Raw genomic sequence first — 24,968 nt, 5'->3', positions numbered from 1 at the left:
CCAGGGCCGCTCTCCTTTCCCCACCAGTGGGCTTGGACAGAGGGAATCTGATAGGAAAGCCTGTTTGTGTGTCACCTGTTTACTTTATCTGTGGGAAAGAAGACATGGTCATTTAAATGAAAAAAGAAGAAACAAAAACCACCTGCTTCTAGTCTAAACCGTGAGTCTAGAAAGTTGGTCCTTAATCAGAGAGAAATGTCAGTGTCCCCCGGGCCTCACTCAGTCCCTCTTCATAACATGTGAACCAATCTTTTCATCAGCTGGCAATCTACTTGAAAGGAACAGAACCAACTTTGACCAAGCAGAAAAGGAGTTTGGGGGAACAGTACAGAGGTCGCCACGGAGTCAAAGGGAGAAGCCGAAACACAGCTGAGAGCGCGTGGCTTCCGGGGCCAGCGAAGGGCGCGGACCAGCTCCTCGGGGTTGCCGGGTGCCGCGTTCAGCCGCCCCATGGTCCGCAGCTGCTCGTCCCTCTGCCCTGGGAGCAGGTCCCGGAGGGGTGCAGCGGGCGCGGAGCTGGGCAGCGAGGCCTGCCCCCCAGCTGCCCCAGTGCCGGGGCCTCCGAGCAGAAGCCCCTCCTGCCTCGCGACGCAGCCTGCGACCCTCGAGACCGTAACTCAGGGCCGTCAGGCCTTTTAGGGCAGCTGCCCCGTCCTTCGAGGTCCCGGAACACGTGGTTTGAGCAGAGCAGTCAGGACCAAAAGGTTCGGGTTTGTTCCAGTTTTTATCAGCGTATTTGCCTCTCTGGTAAAACGAGGAGGAAAACAAAGTCATCCTCCGCAACCGCTGTGGCTCCGAGGGGGGCGGGCAGGCGGAAGCCCGCTGTCCTTCCTTCCGCGAGGACTCGGCGGCAGGCCCGGCGCACCTGCCTTTCCTACATCGCTGTCCACGCTTCTCCTTTCAGGCGTGAGGCTGCCCTCGGTTTCGTTTTACTGTTTCGGCTCCCTGGCCCCCGACTCAGGTGATGTCCACAGAGAAGCGTGTGTAAACTCACCCGCTCGTGGACTCGGCACCTCCAGCCGGGTTCCCGGGGCTCCTGCGAAATTGCACGTCTCATCACCACCCTTTTAAGACTAAGACTTGAAGACAGAGGGGACGTGTTCGTCAGCTTTTCTAAAAACCTCAGAGTTCTTGGAATCTTTTTTACCATCCACGTACATCAAAGCCAATTTCAATTTTTCTTATTCGTGGAACTGCCTGAAAACATTGTGTTTCTCTTAATTCTTTGTGCCGAAGTTAGTTCAGGTTGACACTTGCCAAACACTTCGATCTAATTAAAGCGAGGACACCGCAGCCATATTGCAGGAGAATCCCTGCCCCGGTAACTCCCCCATCCCTCTCCGTGTGGATTCTCTTTACCAGTCACATCACACACACAGTTACTGAACCATTCACCTCTGATGGGATTTTATTTAAAACTGCCCTGAGCGTGTTACATTCTTCCCGCACTGCTGCCATGACTGCCGTTCTCTGAGACGCAGAAGTGGCTGGAGGTGGGCCTCGCGGGGGGCATGTGCCCCTGAGGTGCGGCCACGGAGGACAGAGCAGGGCCCTGTGAACGTGGGCAGCTTGTGGAGGGAACGTGACACTTCACAGGGACGCGAGGGCCAAGCTTGACTGCACGGGTCAGCTCCACCTCTAACGTGCTCCCCAGGGGGAGTGACCGTGTCCGTGGGTCCAGGCCTGGGCCTGCCCCGAGCTCTGCGTTCCACCGCGGAGGGCACCCAAACGTCATGAGCGGTTGGTTCCCCGGCGCTCTGTTCTCCCTCCAGACCCCAGGCGCTCTGTGCGCTGCCCACCGGGTGCCTTGCCTAGGCCGCCCTCTCCACCGCAAAGGCCCTAGCTTGAGCCTGAGCCTTCCCCATCTCACGTTTCTGCAGGCCCCCATCTGCCCCACGGAGCCTTCGGAATCTCTGCCACGCACGACATCCTTCTCCCTCTGTTCTCCCACTGGCTGCCATCTATGTGCTGTTAACACCCGAAGCTGACTCTTCCCCGAACGCTTTATGTGGAAAGTTTTCAGGCATTCAGCAAAGTCACGTGAACTGTAAACACTCACATACTTGCCCTTTAGAGTCTACACGGAACATTTTGCTCTGCTTTGTCACGTGTCCATCTGTCCATTCCTCCGTCCACCCATCACATATATGCATTTTCAAAACAAGGTGCAGACGTAAGTGCGTTTTACCCCAGACGCTTCTGTGTGCGTATAACTAGAGTTAGTGTTGGTTACGTAACGTTTACACGTGGTGAAAGGCACAGATCCTTAACGTTCCAGTTACTGAGTTTTGACGAGCTATATACCTGGGTGTCACCAATCACGGTCCAGATAGAGAACTTTCCCATCACACCAGGACCTTCTGGGTCGGTCACCATCCCCACTCCCGAAGGCAACCACCGCTCCAGTTTTTTTCGCCACGGCTTAGTCCGGACCTTCTTGGAAGTGAATATAAACGAAACAGGCAGCGTGTGTTTTGTGTGGGCCCTTGTGTGCAATGCACTGTGTCTGAGGCCTGCCCGAGGTGTTGTCTGCGTCAGTAGTTCTTTCCTTCTCGTTGCTGGTGCCGTTCCACTGTGTGAAGACACCACGAACGTCCACCTGCAGCCTGGTAATGGGAGCTTGTGTCGTTCCACTTTAGGCTGCTGGGAACGTGCCTGCATTTCTCTTGGCTAATACCTAGGAGGAAACAGCTGGGTCCTGGGGCAGGTGTGTGCTGAGCTTTACAGAAACCGCTGGACCTTTTTCTGAAGGGCTCTCGCATCTCACCCTCTGCCCCTGCTGGGCGACGAGCCATGGCGCCCAAGGCCTTAACTGCGTTTGCTGTCTTCAGCCGTCCCGGGGGGACATCATGGTGTCTCTTGGTGGCTTTTCCTTTCCTGGATGACAGTGATGTCGTGTGTCTTCTCAGGGCCTGTTAGTTCCGTGTTTATTCAGATATCTTTTTTTGTGAAAGGTCTGCTCAAATCTTTCGTCCATTTTTTATTTTTACAAGTATTTTTATGATGAGTTGGAGTTCTTTATATTTTCTGGATACCAGTCCTGTGTGAGATATGTGTTGTGTCAGTATTTTCTCCTATTCTGTCATTTACCTGTTCATTTTTTTTTTTTAACAGTTTCTTTGCAAGGCGGGAAGTTTTAAATTTTGATGAACTCTAATGTATCTTTTTTTCTTTTATGGTTATTACCGTCTGTGTCCTAAGAGACCTTTGCCTACCTCAGAGTCACAAAGATATTCTGTGTTTTCTTCTAGACACTTAATAATTTTAGCTTTTACAATTAGGTCTGTGCCCATCTCACATTAATGGTTATGTACGGTATGTGACAGGGGTCAAGGTTAACTTTCCCCACATGGCTGTCCAGGTCCACACGGTGTACTTCTGTGATTGTGTCCTTCCTGCCCTCATACTGTGACTTGGCCTGGTCCTTCACACAGCGAACACTCAAGGCATGTTAACTGAATTGCACTGAGAGAGCCCTGTTCAACCTTGAGTTAGCATTACCTGCCAAGAGCACAGGCCGGGGCCACAGGGTTCATTGCTTGAATGTTGTCTTTGGCTTCTTGAGTGAAGAGTGGAGATCGATTCAGCTTTTTACTGAATTGCTACTACATGCTAGACAGGGTGCCTCACTGCTTTCCAGTACAGCTTCTTATTCTAGCTTTATTGAAACCTTGTATGTCAGATGAGGCAATCTGAGAACCAGACGTTAGGAGTTCTCCCAGGCAGGCAGGTCTGGAGGGAAGCCAGTAACTTGTGTCTGATATAAGACTTCTGCAAGATAATTAACAGTTGAATGATTTTAAAGTGCACAGGACTTGATAATAACACTTGGCAGGTAATTAAACATATTAGATTCTGAACCAGCCCAAAGATAGCTGAAAAATTAAGTCTTCTGACATCACTCCAAGTGTATAGTAATATGTGCAAAATAAAAACCCCCGGGAAACATATTTGGCTCTAAATCTCTAAGCTAAGAGTTTGATTAGATAGTAAAAAAGGCATTAAAACAAGAAAAGCTTCGGGGCCCATGCACTGCCCAGGACTTTTTGAAACGTCCTCACAGTCAAGCTCGCGGTTCACAAGGCCGAATGTCCCCTGACCCTGCAGATTTGATGTGTGTCTTCGTCCCCGTGTCTTGTCTGCGGAGAATGAGCGGCTCCTCTTTTCTTCGTCCGCAGGTATGCTTCAGAAGTGTCCTTCTATCGATGACTTCGTAAATGCCCTTGTTTCCGACCTGGATGTGGACTTGGAAACTTTCCTCATGGATTCTAAATGATGGGAACACCGTGAATCCTTTAAATCAGTCACGGAGATATCAATTTTGTTGTAAATGCTACAACTTTGAACGTTTGTTTCTGATTTCAGCATTCAATTCTGTAATAACTTATGAAAAACCTCAAACCAGTGGAACTTGGAATAACTAACTTTTTAAAATTATGCTGGCTTTTAGCCTGTTTGTTTGGCAGATTTTTGAACATAAGGAAATCCATTCAGTGAGCGAGTGCAAACCAGAACACAGAGGTGTTAGCGTCAGGGGCCAGACACCCTCAGCCCAGCCCCGCTCCTGGTGAGCTAGCTTTTCCCTGTCCGATACCTTTACTTGGTTAGAGACATAATAAAAAGCAAAGTTATTTCCGTTTGAAGCCGTCTTCAGAAAGATTACACATATAGCTCCTCTGCGTGATTTCTTATAAGTGGCTTTGAAAATGGAAAGTCAGTTACAGTGACCGAGAAACCAAGTGTGGTTTCCAAAGTATTTGTAATCGACTGTGTTGGCTTTTCCTGTGTGTTTAGGAATATACTATACAGATGGACTCAGAACAGAGGGCACCTGAACTCACACTTTTCTGACTTAACGATGAATATACAAAAATAAGTGCAGGTACAATTAGTAAAATGTGTCAAGTCCAGCGACTGATAAATACGGAAACTGGGATTCAAACCCTGTCTTTATCCTAAACATTATTGCATACCGTATCACCATGTGTTAATAACAGAAAAGAAAGACACCGTTTAATAGGCTTTTCACACCTTCAAAGTCAAGAATTTAATTACAGGCTTTCATTTAAAATGACACCTGCTAGTGGCCTCTTCCTGCTTCTCCTCCCTAAAAGACCAGTGCTGATGCAAAAAGGCAGAATTAAAAATCCCCAAAACTAGGACACATGTCCAACCTACTCACAGAATCTGGAGGAATTTCTACAAGCTAGAAACAGACGAGACGGGATAAAGAAACGTCAGTGACACACGCATGCCGGGTCCACCTGGATGCTGAGGTGAGGGGAGGGGCGACCCTCCGTTCTCTCCCCACCTCCTGCCCACACAGGTAACACGCTGTGTGCACCAGCCCGGGAGCCGCGGCCCCGCGAACCTCCCGTGGGGCTTCCGCGTTAGCCACACGAGGCCTGTTCTCCTCTCCCAGCTCCTCCCCGTTTGGCTCTCTCAGTCTGTGAACACGTGGAAACCACAGTGCAGAGAATCCTTGGGCGGGAAGGAGGGCAGGCCTGCAGCAGTCGCTCCCCCGTGGGAGGTGTGGGGTGATGCCGCAGGGACAGCCGGGTGCCAGTGCCCAGGGCAGGAGCGGCTGCTTCTGTCCCCACCCACACGGTCTGTGAGCTGAGGGAGGCGACGCTAACTCTCATCTGGGAAACGGACCCGGAGAAACTGACACCAACCTGCCGTCCGTTACAGGTAAGTCTGAAAAGGTGCTTTAACAGCTCCAGGTGTACCGAGCCACCAGCCCCTGGGCCTTTATCCTCCCTTTTCAGCTGAGGGTGAGTGAGCAGAAAAGGAAATCTGTGCAGAGCTTCAGAAAAAGGAAGGGAAGATGCGGGAAGATCCCAACTTTGAACACTATTCTTAAAAGGAACTAAGGCACACTGTAGAAAACATCTCTGCCATTCTTAGTGAGACTTGAGAAAACACGGTATTTATGAAGCCGAAAGCCATAAAGAAAGAACAAGCGGAAATTTAAAATAGGCGAATCTAAAAAAGAAGAGAGGCAGAATAAGAAAAAAACAAATGCAGAGAAACTGAAACATAGTGCAGTGATTTAAAACATGATCAAAGCAGAAAAGACCAAAACTGCCAAGGAGAAATGAGAAGCATCTCACTCAGAGTGCAGGTTAAATTCAGGGACACGGTGAAAACCGGCAGCCAGGAAGCAGTGCAGAATCCCGGGGACAAAGGCAGGACAGCTGGAACAGAAACAGCAACAAAACCCAAAGTCTCGCGTCCTCCTGTGTTCCCAGTGACCAGCTCAGAACAGTGACCAGCACACAGTAGGAGCTCTGGTCAAGACATGCTAGTCAAGGAATTTAAGGAAACTTTTTTGAGATGAAAAAAAATGGATGTGTAATTTAAAAGGGAATCCTTGATGCTGCCTAACAATGAGAATGTGCTTAATGCCACTGAACTATATACAATTAAAAATGGTTAAAACAGTCAAGTTTTTGTTATGTATGATTTACCACAATTTTTTAAAGCAAAGTAAATAAATGCAAGCAAAGAGAGAGAAGAGAATCCTGCATTCTAGATCAAAACGAACAAAGAAAACAGTAAAAGGAGACCCCACACACACCCAGACAGACTCTGCCTTTCGTTTTGAGAACTTAAATATAAATACAATTAAAATTATCAGCCAACTGATCCCAAACTGGGCATTTCCCAGGAGTTGTTAGTGTTCCACGAACTCCAAAGGGTCCCAGTGTTAAATACATTTGTAAAATACAAGTGAGCTCTGTGTGTCACCATGTGCACATCAGCAGTCCTGCACTCACAACACCTATTTCCCACACGTGTTTGATGAGGGGGCCCCCCGCTTTGCTGGAGGACCTACTGATGACATTTGTCAGAACACTGGGGACTAACTGTTGAAAGCATCCAGCTAGAAACAACAGGCTGACACAGAAAGGAACAAAGCGCACGGCGCTCCCAGAATGCAACTGTTCATCGCTGTGAAAGCCAAAGGACGGTGAAAAAAAGTTTTCAGAGGTAAAGGCTGAGATGCAGAATGGCGTTCTCAGATATACGAGGGCTCAGGAGACATCTCAGCTTTGTACCTTTCTTTAAAATCACTAGAAGAATAAGTAATTTCGAGCGAGTCAAAGCAAAGGAAATCCCTAAGGAACTTGTAAGAATTCTGAGGGGTCATCACCTCTCTTCTCAACAACAGCTGGATAAATCATAACAGCAAATTATCTTACTATGAATGCTTTTCCTTATGATGGGAATAAGCCCACAACACACAGCAGTTCCTCTGGGAAAAATTCTCTCCAGTACTTTACGGTTTACCAGCAGCTTCCAAAAATCCAGTTTAAACTACTTACGTGCTAAAAATAATAATCATCATCTAGAGAAAGAACTAGAGGATAATGAGTAAAATGTTAATGTGATTGTCCTTAGTGTTGAGATTTGGGCCTTTTATTTTTCTTCTATTTCCAAATTTAAAAAAAAATAGGCAATGTGTTCATTTTAATATAATTTAAAATTTACAAAAACTTTAATCATGACAGAGCTAAACTTAAAAGCGTGTTTCCAGTTCTGAAGGAATGCTTGGCTGATGTAAGCAAATTCAGAAAATGCTTCTGAGACATTCAGGGAACAACCCGTACAGTCAGAAACTTTACTAATACCCAAGGGTTAGCGTGATTTGCTCAAAGCGACTGAGGTAAAACATGAATAGCAGTAGTGCTTGACATTCATTTAGCATTTTTCAGTTCACGAAGAACTTTATCACGTGGTCATCTCAGGTGCGACCCATCACCCAAGAGGTAACAGGGCGCAGGCAGTGTCAGGACTCTGCCGCCACAGTGGGGCAGACAGGCTGGCGACGCGTCGGCCGCTGAGCTGGTCACGCCGATGCAGGACTCCTGGACTGTGCCCCCTCCCCTGTGCACGGGTCTTCAGGAGAGGATGTGGATCTCCTGCAGGGGCTCAGGTGCACATTCAGACAGAGCGCTGGGTGGTTACAGGGCCCACTGGGCCTGATGTCGCGCGTGGTCTTTCTGCCTGAGGAAGCCTGTGCCCGTGGACAGACAGACGATGAGACATCACAGCATCAGACCAGGAGGGATGAGGGGTGGGAGGAGAGAGAGGAGAGGCCATCTGGAAAAAGTCTTCCACAGAACTTGCCATCCACTGGGTGGTGGCAGGTGGCAGGGTGGCACCTTTGTACTCTTTAAATCGTGACTCGATGTTTTTAGAAAACCATGTGGGAAGCAGCGCTAGGACAAGCCTGTGGTGGCCATTGGGACGGTCCTTTATGATAAACTGCTTAATTCGCATCCTTTGAGTAAGACTGTCCAGCAGTGATGAGCTGTTCTCCAGGCCAGTTTCTCCATCGCACCGACAGAGAAACCAGCTGGACCGTGTTAGGTGCCTTTCTGCAATCCCGACGCAGTGGGCCAAGGGTAACTGCTCTCCACAGGCACCCGATCTATTTATTATTTCCTCCAACTTTATGTTTATTTTCCTATTCATTTTCTTATGTCTTGGGTTAATTTTTAATTTTCAGCCTTTCTTTTCTCAGATGTGCATCTCAGTCTATAAACTTTCTTCGAAGTACTGCTTTAATTACATCCCAGAAGTGTCCACATGGAGTATTTTCATTATTATTCTATTCAAAATATCTAATGTAGTCTAATGGGTAATTTAGAAGTGTATCTTTATTGCATTGTGGTCAGAGTACATATTCTGTACCATTTCAGTCTTTTGCAATTTACTGAGACCCACTTTAGGGCCCTGTATATGGTCAATACCGACTGTAAACATGTTAGGTGTGCTTGGGAAGAACGTGTATTTTTTAGTTGTTATGTGCAAGGTGCGTTTTCTTCATCTTTTGTCTGCTTAATCTGCTTTAAAACATCTGAAAGATGTATTAAAAATCTCTTGCCATAATTGCACATTTATCTATTTACTACTGTAATTTGGTCAGTTTTCGCTTTATAGATTTTGAGGCCATATTGCTAACTACAAACAAGTTTAGAATTCTTATATCTTTTTCTCATCAAGAAAAAGAGGGAGAGGACTCAAATCAATAAAATTAGAACTGAAAAAGGAGAAGTTACAACACACACCGCAGAAATACAAAGCATCCTAAGAGACTACTACAGGCAACTCAATGCCAATAAAATGGACAACCTGGAAGAAATGGACAAATTCTTAGAAAGTTATAACCTTCCAAGACTGAACCAGGAAGAAACAGAAAATATAAAGAGACCAATCACAAGTAATGAAATTGAAACTGTGATTAAAAATCTTCCAACAAAGAAAAGTCCAGGACCAGATGGCTTCACAGGTGAATTCTATCAAACATTTAGAGAAGCACTAACACCCATCCTTCTCAAACTCTTCAAAAAATTGCAGAGGAACGAACACGCTCAAACTCATTTTACAAGGCCACCATCATCCTGATACCAAAACCAGACAAAGATACTACAAAAAAAGAAAATTACAGACCAATATCACTCATGAATACAGATACAAAAATCCTCAACAAAATACTAGCAAACAGAATCCAACAACACATTAAAAGGATCATATACCATGATCAAGTGGGATTTATCCCAGGGATGCAAGGATTCTTCAATATACACAAATCAATCAGTGCGATACACCGTATTAACAAACTGAAGAAGAAAAACCATATGATCATCTCAATAGATGCAGAAAAAGCTTTTAACAAAATTCAACACCCAGTTATGATAAAAACTCTACAGAAAGTGGGCATAGAGGGAACCTACCTCAACATAATAAAAGCCATATACGACAAAGCCACAGCAAACATGATTCTCAATGGTGAAAAACTGAAAGCATTTCCTCTAAGATCGGGAACAAGACAAGGATGTCCACTCTCACCACTATTATTCAACATAGTTTTGGAAGTCCTAGCCACGGCAATCAGAGAAGGAAAAGAAATAAAAGGAATACAAATTGGAAAAGAAAAAGTAAAACTGTCACTGTTTGCAGATGACATGATACTATACATAGAGAATCCTAAAGATGCCACCAGAAAACTACTAGAGCTAATCAATGAATTTGGTAAAGCTGCAGGATACAAAATTAATGCACAGAAATTTCTTGCATTCCTATACACTAATGCTGAAAAATCTGAAAGAGAAATTAAGGAAACACTCCCATTTACCACTGCAACAAAAAGAGTAAAATGCCTAGGAATAAACCTACCTATGGAGCCAAGAGATTTGCAGGCAGAAAACTATAAGACAATGATAGCTCAATAACTCAATGATAGCTCAACGATAGCTCAAAAAGACAAACAACCCAATCCAAAAATGGGCAGAAGACCTAAACAGACATTTCTCCAAAGAAGATATACAGATTGCCAACAAACACATGGAAGGATGCTCAACATCATTAATCATTACAGAAATGCAAATCAAAACTACAATGAGATATCATCTCACACCAGTCAGAATGGCCATCATCAAAAAATCTAGAAACAATAAATGCTGGAGAGGGTGTGGAGAAAAGGAACACTCTTGCACTGCTGGTGGGAATGTAAATTGATACAGCCGCTATGGAAAACAGTATAGAGGTTCCTTAGAAAACTACAAATAGGGGGCTTCCCTGGTGGCGCAGTGGTTGAGAGTCCGCCTGCTGATGCAGGCAACACGGGTTCGTGCCCCGGTCTGGGAAGATCCCACATGCCGCGGAGCGGCTAGGCCTGTGAGTCATGGCTGCTGAGCCTGTGCGTCCAGAGCCTGTGCTCTGCAACGGGAGAGGCCACAGCAGTGAGAGGCCCGCGTACCACACACACACACACACACACACACACACACACACACACACGCACACAAACTACAAATAGAACTATCATATGACCCAGCAATCCCACTACTGGGCATATACCCTGAGAAAACCATAATTCAAAAAGAGTCATGTACCAAAATGTTCATTGCAGCTCTATTTACAATAGCCAGGAGATGGAAGCAACCTAAGTGTCCATCATTGATGAACGGATGAAGAAGATGTGGCACATATATACAACGGAATATTACTCAGCCATAAAAAGAAACGAAATTGAGTTATTTGTAGTGAGGTGGATGGACCTAGAGTCTGTCATACAGAGTGAATGAAGTAAGTCAGAAAGAGAAAAACAAGTACCGTATGCTAACACATATATATGGAATCTAAAGAAACAAAAAAAAAGGTCATGAAGAACCTAGGGGTAAGATGGGAATAAAGACACAGACCTACTAGAGAATGGACTTGAGGATATGGGGAGGGGGAAGGGTAAGCTGTGACAAAGCGAGAGAGTGGCATGGACAGATATACACTACCAAATGTAAAACAGATAGCTAGTGGGAAGCAGCCGCATGGCACAGGGAGATCAGCTCGGTGCTTTGTGACCACCTAGAGGGGTGGGATAGGGAGGGTGGGAGGGAGGGAGACGCAAGAGGGAAGAGATATGGGAACATATGTATGTATATAACTGATTCACTTTGTTATAAACCAGAAACTAACACACCATTGTAAAGCAATTATACGCCAATAAAGATGTTAAAAAAAAAAAGACACTGATGAAAGAAATTAAAGATGATACAAATGGAAGGAGAGATATACCATGTTCTTGGATTGGAAGAATCCATATTGTGAAAATTACTATACTACCCAAAGCAATCTACAGATTCAATGCAATCACTATCAAATTACCAATGGCATACTTTACAGAACTAGAACAAAAAAATCTTAAAATTTGTAAGGAGACACAAAAGACCCCGAATAGCCAAAACGGTCTTGAGGGAGAAAAACGGAGCTGGAGGAATCAGACTCCCTGATTTCAGACTATACTACAAAGCTACAGTAATCAAGACAATATGGTACTGGCACAAAAACAGAAATATAGATCAATGGAACAGGATAGAAAGCCCAGAGATAAACCCATGCACCTATGGTCGACTAATCTATGACAAAGGAGGCAAGCATATACAATGGAGAAAAGACAGTCTCTTCAATAAGTGGTGCTGGGAAAACTGCACAGCTACATGTAAAAGAATGAAATTAGAACACTCCCTAACACCATACACAAAAATAAACTCAAAATGGATTAGAGACCTAAATGTAAGACTGGACACTATAAAACTCTTAGAGGAAAACATAGGAGTAACACTGTTTGACATAAATCACAGCAAGATCTTTTTTGATCCACCTCCTAGAGTAATGGAAATAAAAACAAAACTAAACAAATGGGACCTAATGAAACTTAAAAGCTTTTGCACAGCAAAGGAAACTACAAACAAGACGAAAAGACAACCTCAGAATGGGACAAAATATATGCAAACGAATCAACGGACAAGGGATTAATCTCTAGAATATATAAACAACTCATGCAGCTCAATGTTAAAAAAACAAACAATGCAATCCAAAAATGGGCAGAAGACCTAAATAGACATTTCTCCAAAGAAGACATACAGATGGCCAAGAGGCACATGAAAAGCTGCTCAACATCACTAATTATTAGAGAAATGCAAATCAAAACCACAGTGAGGTATCACCTCACACCAGTTAGAATGGGCATCATCAGAAAATCTACAAACAACAAATGCTGGAGAGCGTGTGTAGAAAAGGGAAGCCTCTTGTACTGTTGGTGGAAATGTAAATTGATACAGCCACTATGGAGAACAGTATGGAGGTTCCTTAAAAAACGAAAAATAGAATTACCATATGACCCAGCAATCCCACTACTGGGCATATACCCAGAGAAAACCATAATTCAAAAAGACACATGCACCCCAAGGTTCATTGCAGCACTATTTACAATAGCCAGGACATGGAAGCAACCTAAATGCCCATTGACGGACGAATGGATAAAGAAGATGTACATATATACGATGGAATATTACTCAGCCATAAAAAGGAACGAAATTGGGTCATTTACAGAGATGTGGATGGATCTAGAGACTGTCCTACAGAGTGAAGTAAGTCAGAAAGAGAAAAAGCAAGTATCATATATTAGCGCATATATGTGGAACCTAGAAAAATGGTACAGATGAACCCGTTTGCAGGACAGAAATAGAGACACAAATGTAGAGAACAAATGTATGGACACCAAGGGGGGAAGTTGTCGGGGGTGGTGGTGGTGTGATGAATTGGGAGATTGGGATTGACATGTATACACTGATGTGTATAAAATGGATAACTAATAAGAATGTGCTGTATAAAAAAAAATTTCAAAAAAAGTTATATAGTTAATTATGCAATAAGCCCAAAGCCACTGAATGATATACGTCATATGGGTAAGTTTTATGGTATGTGAATTATTTATTAAAGCCGTTTAAAAAATAAATCTATAATTATGCTTTATCAATAGTTATCCCCTTACTACACTGTGAAGCCAGATGTGTATCCTTTCATCTTTATTTATTCAGTAAATAATAGCGTGCCTTGTATATGGCAGCCCAGCTGGCTGCATCTTTATCAACGCTTTACTGATCAGCAAATTCTTGCTAAATGATCTTTTGCCATAGCAGTTTTCTTCCTGACAGTGGTAGATATGTGTACTTCCTTGCTCTACTCTGTGGGTAACAAGCTCCACGACACAGTGTTTGACTGGAAGTGTAATTGTTTCTGTATATGATGAAACAATTCCATTTTGTTATGAAATTATAACTTCCTGAAAGTACCTAGTACATATTAATGCTCATAATTCTTATTTCCCTCCCTTTTCAAGGTACATAACCACTTTTTATTTAGTTTTAAGACCTTCAGAAATAGATGAAATATTGTCACATAGAGAAAGTTAGAATGAAGATTGATTTTCCCTTGCTCTGCAAACTAACTCTGTCAATTTATCTTCTTCCTACACGATTTTTAGAAACATAAACACCTTATTTGTTTACTCACTTGACTGCAAATGATAGAATGCAAACTTGAACTACCTTGAATAAAATGGACGATTTCTTATAAAGATACTGCTAGAATGTCTCCAAGCCACCCGTGTACCGTCAGCAACAGTTAGGCTGCTTTGGCTGCAAGTAACATAATTCTAGAATCAAACTGGGTTAAACCACAAGGGAAAAAACTGTCATGCCACATGGTTATGGGTGATCAAGTGAAAACTGCCCTAAAATATTTCATCTTCATATACTGAAAAATTGGCCACTTCAACTCTCACCGTTGAACCGCTACAGGTGGGACATTCAGAGCTGTACCTGCTTACTCTCCTTATGAAAAGGGTCCTGGGCCCCTATCTCTTAAAAGAAGGGGTGTTTTCTAGAAGTTGACATTTCCCTTCCCTACCTGATTGATGTATTTCCAAGTACTGTATATCAAAAGGGTTTGGAATGGGATTCAGAAACTCCAAGCTTAGGACTTGAGTCAGTTCAGCTTCTTTGAGGAGTAGATGTTGAGACAGGAGATGCACTGGAGGAAATGTCTGGAAAGATAAACAGGAGGGAGCAGAAGGAGGCAGGAAGTGCCTCTAGACACTGATGCAGGTCTGTCTGACCCCTGTGAAAGGAGAGGGGTGGAGAAGGAGTATCAGGCAAGAAGAGTCTCAGCACAGCTCTGAGAAAGTTTCAGGCAGGCCAGTGTGGAGTCCCCAGGTCAAAACTGCCCGTTAGATGGGTTCTGCGTCCCAGAGAAATTACCCAGCATTCATATGGAAATGGCTCCCAATAACCAAAACCATCTTGAAAAAGAAAAAGTAGGAGGACTCACACTTCCCAATTTCAAAACTTACTACAAAGCTACAGTAATCAAGACAGTGTAGTACTGGCATAGGGACAGATACATAGATTGACAGAATAGAATTGAGAGTCTAGAAGTAAAGCTTTGCATTTACGGCCAATCGGTTTTTGACAAGGGTGCTAACACAATGCAATGGGGGAAAGAATAGTCTTTTCAACAAATCAGAACAGCTGGATATCCACACACAAAAGAATGAAACTGGACCTCTACTGCACACCATACACGAAAATGTCCTCAAAGTGGATGACAGTCCTAAATGTAAGCGCTCAAACTATAAACGTAACTGTACATTTTTATGACTTTGGGTTAGGTAGTGGCTTCTTAGATATGACACCAAAAGCACAAAAGAGAAAGGAGTAAACTGAACTGCATCAGAATTTTAAACTTTTCAATTTTGCTATAAATTAAACCAACAAGAAAGTGAAGAGACAATCCACAGAATGGGAGAAAAGATCTGCAAATCCTACCTCTGATAAGGGGCTTGTATCCAGATATATAAAGACATTTATGATTCAATAATAAAAGACAACCCAATCAAAAATGGGCAAAGGATCGGAATAGACATTGCTCCAAAGAAGATATACAAACAGCCGTCCAAGTAGGCATACAAATCAGCACGTGAAAAATGCTCAAAATAGTTAAGCGCCAGGGAAACGCCAATCAAAACCGCAGTAACACCATCTCACAGCCAACAGGACGGCTACAATAAAAAAGACAGTAACAAGTGGTGGAGACAATGTGGAGAAACTGGAACCCTCATATATTACTAATGGGAATGTAAATGGTAAAGCTGCTTTGGAAAACAGTTTGGTAGTTACTCAAAAAGTTAAACATGGAGTTATCATATGACTCGGAAATTCCACTCCTAGGTATATACCCAAGAAAATGAAATATGAATATATTGAGTATATCAAATATATTTGGTATTATATGAATATAACCCATTCATATATATATATATATGTGAAATATGTCCACCCCAAAATCTGTACATGAATGTTCACAGAAACTTTATTCATAAGAGCCAAAAAGTGGAACCAACCCACAGTTCATCAACTGGTAAGTGGTATATCCGTACAGTGGAATATTATTTAGCAGTAAAAGGAAACAAAGTATTGTCACATGCTACAACACGGATGAACCTTGAAAATGTAATGCCAAGTGAAAGAAAGACCACAAACTGTGTGATTCCAATCATATCAAATGTCCAAAACAGGCAATTCTATAGAGACAGAAAGTAGATTAGTGGTTGCCTGGGGCTAGGTGCGGAGGAAATGGGGAGTGAGTGCTAACAGGTACAGAGTTTCTTTTAGGGAAGATGAGAATGTTCTAAAATTAGTGGTGATGGTTGCATAAATCTGTGAATATACTAAAAACCATTGAATTATACATGCGAAATGACTGAATTTTGTGGTACGTGAATTATACCTCTATTAAATTGTTCAAAATTTTAAAAGAAATGGTCCATGCTCATTGATTGGAGGAGCCCAGGGGAAACATGGCCCAATTAACACAGTGGTGGACCTCAAAGCTCAGCTGAAACTGAGTCCCCCTAAAACAAAGTTACTCTGCCGAGTTTATGATTAACCTCTCTATCCAACACTTTATTCCCTTTCTTGTTCCACACCTGCTCCAAGACTGAGGAGTATCAAAGAAAAGGGGAGATTGTAACTGAGAAGGACCCTATGGGGCCTTCCTGGGACAGACCCCTCTCCCCATGTCCGCCAAATGCCTTCTTGTCTGTAGAAAAACTTTAGCCTCCTAGGTCTTCCCTGGGTTCCAAAGAGCAATTTTTTTTTTTTTTTTTTTAACTTGGGCCTCTCACTGTTGTGGCCTCTCCCGCTGCGGAACCCAGGCTCCGGACGCGCAGGCTCAGCGGCCATGGCTCACGGGCCCAGCCGCTCCGCGGCACGCGGGATCTTCCCAGGCCGGGGCACGAACCCGCGTCCCCTGCATCGGCAGGCGGACTCCCAACCACTGCGCCACCAGGGAAGCCCCAAAGAGCAAATTTAATCAGAGAAGTGAGAAAATGCAGAAACAAAGGAACACAATCAAACAATTCCAAACAATAATAGTTTAGCCATTAAACAAAGTCAGAGACCTTTAGTTCTTTCTTCAGGGCTGTAGATAACATTCTGAGCCATCCTTGAGTTGTTCTGCAGATACTGAAACCCCCATCAGGTGGAAGAAGTTAACTGCTGCTCGACCACCAGCGAGTAGGCCCCAGATGGGCTGGAACCAGGTTGACGCTGTTGACTCCTAATTACCTCACCACCAGCCAATCACAGGAATGTGCACCAGCTGATCACGCACCCCCCTACCCCTCTCCCTCACCCTGTCTTTAAAAACCTTTCCTCGCTTGCCTTGCCAGAAAGGCTGCCCTTTCCTTCACCACAAACAGGTGTCACAGATTGGCTTTACCACGCTGGGCAAAGGGACCCAAGTGTGGTTCAGTAACATAGCGTCAGGGGCTGCCAGTCAGCTGAATCCCCACGACAGCGCCTCTTGAAGAAGACACACTTCCACAGCCCCATGCAAAGCAAGAACCACCACATGACATCCGCATGCGATGATCTTCAGAGAAAACGCTGTTCTTTTGCTATTTCACATTCATTCATTTAATAGAGATCAATTCACACCCAGTGTCCTGCTATGAATCAGGCCCTAGCGCGGCTGGGGATAGAAACGACCTCCTGGGCTCAATTCCTCGCGAGGTTTTCCTTCTCCCAACGTTACAATCACTGCTAATTTCAAATGAAAGTGGCTTTTCACACATGCACACTGGTCTGTCTGATCCTCACACAGCACTTCATGATAATTACCGCTACTAACCAAGGATAAGCTTACAGTTTACATTTGCCCAAGATCAAAGAAGCCAATAAAAGGTCATTACCAACCTCCAAATTCTACTCTTTCCGAAACAACTCTCTCCGTCCTGCGTCCTCGCTCCTGGGCGGCCCCACACCACCGACTCAGCCGCAGGTCTCAACCCAGGTTCAGCCGGAAGGACGGAGCATGCGCGCCAGCTGGACCACGCGAGCCACGCCTGGGTGGATTCAATTGGACCAGCCCCGGTCACATGCTCGCCGCTCAGCCAAGCACTGCCTCGGAGAGGTGCCGAGCTCACCGGTGGCCGCGTGAGGATCTCGCGAGGTCTGGGCCCCTTGTTCCCCCCCCCCCCACCCCACCCCACCCCACCCCCGCAAGGCAGAAGCAGCTGCGTATCCGAAACACGCGGAGTGAGTGAGACCAGGGTGGTCCCGCAGAGAGAAAAGGTTGCAGTGGGAGATGTTAGCTGACTGGATGCTGGGCGGGAAGCGGTCTGTGCTCACCGCCCTAGTGGAGGGGCCCCGCGGCTTTGCGGTTTGCCGGGCAGACCAGGTGATACAAAGTGCCGCACAGGGGAAGCCAGGCTCTACTGGGATGGACAGTGTCCAGCTTCGGCTGCTCTTCTCAGCCCTGAGACCACGACGCTTAGCCCCTAGAGCCCGGGACTGGTGGGGTCATAGGTTGCTGATTACACCCGTGTGCAAGGGGCGGCACACACCGGCCGAAGCGTGGGGCTGCGCCGTGAGATGAGCAGGAAAGGTCTCCCTTGCCTCACCTTGGAATCGTAGCTGGGGAGGGACTCCCGTGTTCACCGGGCCGCCACCCCCGCTACGCCTTCAGGCAGAGGCATGCCCAGACTGCCCCGCGTGGGTGACAGGCTTTCTGGTTTTACCGTCTGCAAAAGAGGCCAGCCTTCCCTAGAGCTACTTCCAGCCCCCCTCCCTTTCTTCCGTCCTGTCCTGAAGAAGAGCCACCTGCTCGCCATTTTCTCTGTCGCCACCCTTTAGGTACGGGAACCTTGTCCTTCTGCTCAGATTCTTGGGACAAACGTCAGCTGAGCGAGCACCAATTACAAGCCAATGCCTGCTGGTTACAGTGGTCACAGAGATGGAAAAGATAAGGTCCCTGTCCCCAAGGAGCTTGCAACCTAGCGGAAAAGAAGTATCTGCATAAACGCTTCCATAGTGACGTAATAACCAGTCCAAGTGCGGGTGTGCGGGGCCTCAGAGGAAGGCGTGCTGCGGCCAGGGAGCCAGGAAGATCGGACAAGGGCTTCAGAGCGGATTGTTCAAGCGGAGTAAAGTGTTAAATACAGATTTTCTTATTTTTAAAGGCTCGTTTTAAAAAACTTAGAGAATGTAGAATAAGAAAGAAGAAAATAACCACAATCTATGGGTATCTCCCCATTTTTCTCAGCTATTACATATTGTTTTGTAGCTGACTCTTTCGCTGTAAAAATGCAACCATTTTAATCATAAGTATTTTTCAGGACCAGTTTTCATGGCGACGTCTTTGAAAGAAGCCAGTGGGTAGCCTCCATCTTGCTACCCAAATCAATCGAGAGGTAAGACAGCTGGTGGAGAACCAGAATATCACCCTATTGATAATTAAGGCTAAATGGAAGGCAGAGCCCAGAACCAGAAACAAACTGGGCCAGCTGGTCATTGCCTGCAGGAGCCCAGGGGAAGCAAGTCTCTGCTCAGACCTTGCAAGAACCCAGCGCAGGGAAAGCGCAGAGCAGACAACTCACCAGGCCCCCGGCGTCCCATCGGCCCAAGTGCAGAGGGTTGGAGAAAGGGGACAAATTCCCCATGCAGAGGGCCTTTGCTCACCCCCACCTGCTGCCTGTAACTCCCCAATGGCTGCAACTCCCAACTCTCTCTGGGTAAGAGGAGGGAGTGGGGAGAGAAGCCAGCAGGATTGAGGAGAAGGCTACAAAACGAGCAGCTGGGACGGAGGCATCCCCTCTACCGTGAAGGTCCCATTACTCATTGAACCAGCCCTCTACTGTTGTATGCTTAGGTTGTTTCCAGACAACATAGACATTAAATACCTTTGTAATTAATCTTTATCCATGTTTATGGTAATTTCCTCAAGGTAAAGTCCTGGGAGTGGAATCTTGGACCAAATGATGTTAGCATGTTTAAAGCTTTCGACGCCACATTTCCCTCTAGAAGGTTTGTGTTACTGGACGTTGCCACTAGCAATATGTGAGAACATGTTTCCTTAACACACACCCACCCTGGGTCAGGCCTTTCTTGTTGATCTTTGTGAATTTGATGGCAAAATGTCTGCACCTCAGTGTTATTTCAATTTTGAGCAGTCTAAGGGAGCCTTCCATTAGAAAATACAACTTCTTAGTAGAGCTGGGGCAAGATAGGCCTAAACGTCCTTATCATAAAATGGGACTAAATAGCCCCTGCCTTTTGGATGAGAGTTGTGTGGACATTGCTTGGCCCGTGGTGGGCAGTGAATAAATTGTAACCACTGTGGAATCACCTTAGAGCCCCTGGGAGGAGGGTGGGGTAGACACATCTGAAAGCCGCTGCCCTTCTCCCCTGCATCTTTGTGTTTGTGCATCTCTGTCTCCCTGGGGCCACGCAGGGAGGAGTGGTAACTTACAGGGTGGTTTGGGCGTTCTCGGGATTTCTGCCCAGAACACCACCTAGCAACCCTCCTGGGCCACCAGGATTTCTAGCACCTGGCGGTTGGTTCGTCAGCCCATCGCCAGGCTCTCCGTGCCCCGTGTCGCTCACGCTGGGGGCTTTCTCAGGGCCCTTCAGTGGGTGCCCCGCAGCTGTGTGGGGTCTCGTCGGGTCAGCTCCTCGCTGTGCCGTCCCCTCCCCCCCTCTCCAGGCAAGGGAAGGGCCCACCATCCTTTCTGCGCTCGCTTTGTCTTTGGTTCCCCACCTCTGACTCGCCTTGTCTTCAGACACCTTAGAAGAGGTCTCGGGTTCCACCGCCAGCAGCCCACAGGCCCCGGCAGCAGGCGGCAGGCCCCGGCCCGGCCTGGGTCACTATTCTGGGCGCTCCTCGCTCTGGGAGCTGCCTGGCTGAGTCATAGGCCCCTTTGTCTTTCTGGAAGTTAGCGAGGAAAAGCAGATGGGAAACCGGCAGACAGAGGTCCCTTCTAAAGCCCAGCAGCGGACAGTCCAAAGGCGGATGGAAGTCAGAGCAGCTCCGGTGCGGGCTGGCCTCTGAGTGGAGGGGGCAGAGCGGGAGGTGACCAGCCTGGGGCTCGTGACTGGGGCTCACTGAGCGCTTGACGCCATGTGGTGCTGTCTGAGCAGCACGCTCTGTCCGTCCGTCCGTCCGTGTGTGTGTGTCTCTGTGTGTGTCTGTGTGGTGTGTCTGTGTGTGTGTGTTGAGGAGTGCTCTCTCCGTGTGTGTGGTGTGTGTGTGTGTCTCTGTGTATGTCTGTGTGGGGGGTGTGTGTGTGTGTTGGAGTGCACTCTGTCCGTGTGTGTGTCTGTGTATCTGTGTGTGTGGTGTGTGTCTCTGTGTGTGGTGTGTGTCTCTGTGTGTGGTGTGTGTGTGTTGGAGTGCACTCTCTCTGTCCGTGTGTGTGTCTCTGTGTGTCTCTGTGTGTGTGTATCTGTGTGTGTGTGTCTGTGTGGTGTTTGTGTGTGTCTGTGTGGGGTGTGTATCTCTGTGTGTGTGTGGTGTGTGTGTCTCTCTGTGTGTGTGTGTTGAGAGTGTACTCTCTCCGTGTGTGTGTGTGTGTGTGTGTGGTGTGTGTTGGAGTGCACTCTCCGTCCGTGTGTGTGTGTCGCAGAGAGAGAGGCTGGCCACAGGCAGGACCGTCATGAATGCCACGGGCCTGGGTCCACCACTCTCTCCCTGGGGAATCTCTGCCACAAACGGCACCAGACGTTTACCTGCTTACACGTTTCATCGTTTACACAGTGAACAAACTTGGGTTAAAAAATTCCCCACGTGGCGCGAGTACATGTTCAAAACACTTGAACCCACACCTGTAATGAATCACGCACTAAGCCGCGCACCTTCGGGGCCCCCCGAGGACGGCGCTCTCTGCCTGGCGTTCGTGCGAGTCGACCTCAGGCTGGTCAGACGTGACCCCGACACTGACCCGGCCGAGGCCTGGGCTTGGGCCTCGGGAGCGCGGGCCGGCCTCTCCCAACAGGCGCTGACGGCACCAACCGTCCACAGGGTCCGGCAGGCGGCGCAGTGGGGACGCGGGAGCCGAGACGCTGCCCCGCCTCCAGGGGGCGGAGCCAAAGACCCGGGGGCACCTCCCTGCTCGCGTGGGCGCGCGGAGCGGGGCCTGGCCTCCCCCAGGGGTCCCGGCCTCCCCCAGGGGTCCCGCACGCCGGGAGTGAGCCGCGCCTCCCGCCCGCACTCCCGCCTCCCTGCGGCCCTTTCTGTCCCGCCCGCGCTGGCTGTTCCCTCGGCCTGGACGGCCCGGGCACCCTTGAGGTCTCCACTCAAATGCCGTCGCCCGGGAGCCCCTTCCCCGCCTGCGTCTGTAGGAGCAGTGACACGCCTCCCGGCACCACCGGTTACACCTTTACGTTCATTTATCAGGGGCTGAGATCACCATGTGATTTATTTGACATCTTGCCTATCGTCTCTCCTCTAAAATGAAAGCTGTCTAATGCAGAGATCTCATCTGTCCGGGTCCCTGTTGAATCCCCAGCATCTAGAAAAGTACCTGACTCCTCGTGGTTACTCACAAGTGACTGATTCAGCAAAGGAATGATTTCTTTGTGTCTCACCTACAACCTCACCAGTTTGCAGACATGTGATGCAGGGTAACTGTGGCTGGGCCTCATAGGGTCCGTGGAGCCCCTAGATGCGTACGCGGCACGTTGTGTGCACGTGCATTTGCCTGAGATGACAGCAGCTTCGAATTCCCAAAGGGACCCGCGGCACAAAAAGAACGGGGCTGGGGGGTGGGGAGAGGAGCCGGCGGTCAGAGCTGGAGGACGAGGTCCTTTGCCGAAAGCTCAGAACAAGGCAGGTGCCTTCTCTCCCCCGCGGGCGATGTGAGAGTCGCAGAGGATGTCGTAACTTAGCCGCCACCAAGGGACCAACCGGAGGACTGGAGATTTGCTTTAGGGGGGAAAGACCGCGTCGGCTTCCGGAAGCTGAAGGCGTCAGATGAGGCGGAAGGTCTGAGACTTATGCCACCTGCAGACCGGACACGAGCTACCGCTGAGGGGCCGAACTGGCCTGACAACCAGCTTCACTGGGTGTTGGGTGCGCCCGTCAGACTGGAGAGGACTGGCTGAGGGGGAGGGCAGGTCACAGAGCCCAACAGAGACACATTTATTCTTCCACTTTATTGTGGAAGAAAAAGTGAGACCAAGAAGCGAACTAAGGTGAGCTAGAGCTTGTACTTGGAGGCAACAGTGGTAAGAGGGACAAAACAGGCTCGGAATTGGATGGATCTGTGGGCAAATCCCTGGACCAGCCGTTCGCTAGCTGTGCCCCTTGGGTGGAGTCAAGTTCCTTGCACAGGAAACGGGGGTTTCACACAGCAGAGGCCACGTCGGAGGTGGGGTGGTGCCCTGGGCCATGCAAAATCCCAGGGGACCAATGGCATTTCCATACCTGGAAATCAGACTTGAAAATGTCTAAAACGTGTTGGAAGATTCTTCCAGCTCTGAATGCGGTAAGATGAATTTCGGGCCAGAATGTCTTTGTGAAACGTCATTGCAGCCCTGTGCTAAGCCCTGTTATTACCACTTTCTAATATCCTGTAGTTTCTAGGGAACGCTTCAAAGAAAAAACCCCAGCAACCCTGTTGGCGCCTCAAGGACAGGAGAGGTGGCTTCCGCAATGAAAGCTCAAGAGAGAGTGTTCGGGGCCCTTTGCAGCCAAGCTGGTGGCGGTGACAGTGGCCCCTGGATGTTCTGGTGAGAGAAGAAGGAATAAGACGAGAGGAAGCCTAGCCCCACAGCCTGTACCTGCCTGGACTTTGCAAGACAAGCCCCCCACCTGCTGCCATATTTCAGGGGTTCCTGGACCTTCTGGGCCGTTAGGAGCCTCCTGCCCAGCACCGAGCTGGTGACGTGGGTCTCTAGCTGACAGCATCGATGGTGCCCAGATGCCCCAGGACAAGACCTCAGGATGAGTTTCTAAAATTTCAAGCAGCTGGTACACTTCCCAGTCAGGGCCTGGTTTTAAAATCTGGCCATTGTTACGTTCTGAAAATCTTGAAAAAGCATCTGAAATGCACCACAGAGAGTGTGAGCTGACTTTCCCAGAAGTCATGAATGAGTTTAAATGATTCTGAATTAGTCACGGTTGTTACTGAAGGACTTCATGGGAGTTTACATCCAAATCTGATGGTGAGACCAGAGTGCTTTATAGACACTGTAAATGTCTTAAGAATGTGTTAACTGAAAGCGAGCACATACAGAAGGGAGCCGTGCACATCACTCACTTGATAGATTAAAAGGAATCCTGACTTGATTTCTGTTACTGCTCAGGTGTGTGTGTGTGTGTGTGTGTGTGTGTGTGTGTGTGTGGTGTGCAGAGATATGTATGTGGAGTGTGGTGTGCGTGTGTGTGTGTGTGAGCCTTCCTGGTACCCCAGAGGCAGGGGCCCTGATTTCCTGAAGACTCTGCTGCAGAAAAGCTCTGTTACCTAAATGGCACGTACAATAATTATCACTTGTTATTAATTTGCTGATTTGGAGAATCTGTAGAAATTTTATGATATGCTATTAAATTCTTTACACATCCATCTACTGTGTAGAACGCTTCTGAGGCTAAGGATCGTGTCTTTGTAACCTTCATAGTTAACACAATGTCTGGCACACAGCTGGCATTCAGTAGAACTTTGTAGAATGAAGGAACAAACGAACGAATGAGTGAATGAATGAACAAATTAACAAAGGATTGAATGACCGAATGAATGAATGAATGAACGTGAGGGACAGTTTCCTTCACCTGTAGATGAAAGGTTGTGAGAACCTGGCTGTTGCTAGGTACACCTGCCTGCTAGGTACGCCTTGCACACACTTACAATTACAATGATAGAGGTAAACTAATTATCAAGAGAAGTAGATAAATTACAAAACACTAGGACCAAAAGACCTTGAGGCCTGTGAGTAAGGGGAGAAAGGAGGAATGTGCCATTTATCTAATTAACTTACTTAGGCGGATACCTAAACATATTTCTGGGAGGAAAACCACATTGGGTTTTGACACTATCAACTTAACTTTACTGTGGAAGAAAAGAAAGTAAAAACCAAGAAGCAAACCAGAGTAAGCTAGAATTCGCACTTGGAGGTAACGTGACAGAGCAGCAAAACACGTTCAGAGCTGGGTGGATCTGGACAAATTCCTGAACCAGCCATTTCCTAGCTGTGCCCCCTTGGACAGAGTCAGGCTCCTTGTCTGGAAAACTAGGGTTTTGAAACTACCTTGATGGGTCAGAGAAAAATCTGCTTCCTCAGTGC

The 24,968-nt window shown here is 47.0% G+C and overlaps 1 protein-coding gene and 2 long non-coding RNA genes across 3 annotated transcripts in view; 2 read left to right on the top strand and 1 right to left on the bottom strand.

The window, feature by feature from the left end:
- The window catches only part of MIPEP (mitochondrial intermediate peptidase), a 133,316-nt gene extending 128,673 nt beyond the window's left edge, over window positions 1–4,643 (top strand). Inside the window, exon 19 of the mRNA XM_019936885.3 lies at window positions 4,179–4,643. Coding sequence (XP_019792444.2) covers window positions 4,179–4,276 — 98 coding nt within the window. The 3' untranslated portion in view covers window positions 4,277–4,643. The remainder of the gene's footprint in view (window positions 1–4,178) is intronic.
- The window catches only part of LOC141277001 (uncharacterized), a 41,426-nt gene extending 19,753 nt beyond the window's left edge, over window positions 1–21,673 (bottom strand). Inside the window, exon 1 of the long non-coding RNA XR_012327511.1 lies at window positions 21,543–21,673. This is a non-coding gene — a long non-coding RNA (uncharacterized lncRNA). The remainder of the gene's footprint in view (window positions 1–21,542) is intronic.
- On the top strand, window positions 17,943–19,595 carry LOC141277000 (uncharacterized). The gene is made up of 3 exons (XR_012327510.1): window positions 17,943–18,545; window positions 19,028–19,102; window positions 19,213–19,595. It is a non-coding gene; the product is annotated as an uncharacterized lncRNA (long non-coding RNA).
- Window positions 21,674–24,968: the final 3,295 nt, after the last annotated feature.

This window comes from Tursiops truncatus, chromosome 18 (genome assembly GCF_011762595.2).
Source record: "Tursiops truncatus isolate mTurTru1 chromosome 18, mTurTru1.mat.Y, whole genome shotgun sequence".
Classification (NCBI taxonomy): domain Eukaryota; kingdom Metazoa; phylum Chordata; class Mammalia; order Artiodactyla; family Delphinidae; genus Tursiops; species Tursiops truncatus.
This window is presented reverse-complemented; position numbering and strand designations above follow the sequence as displayed.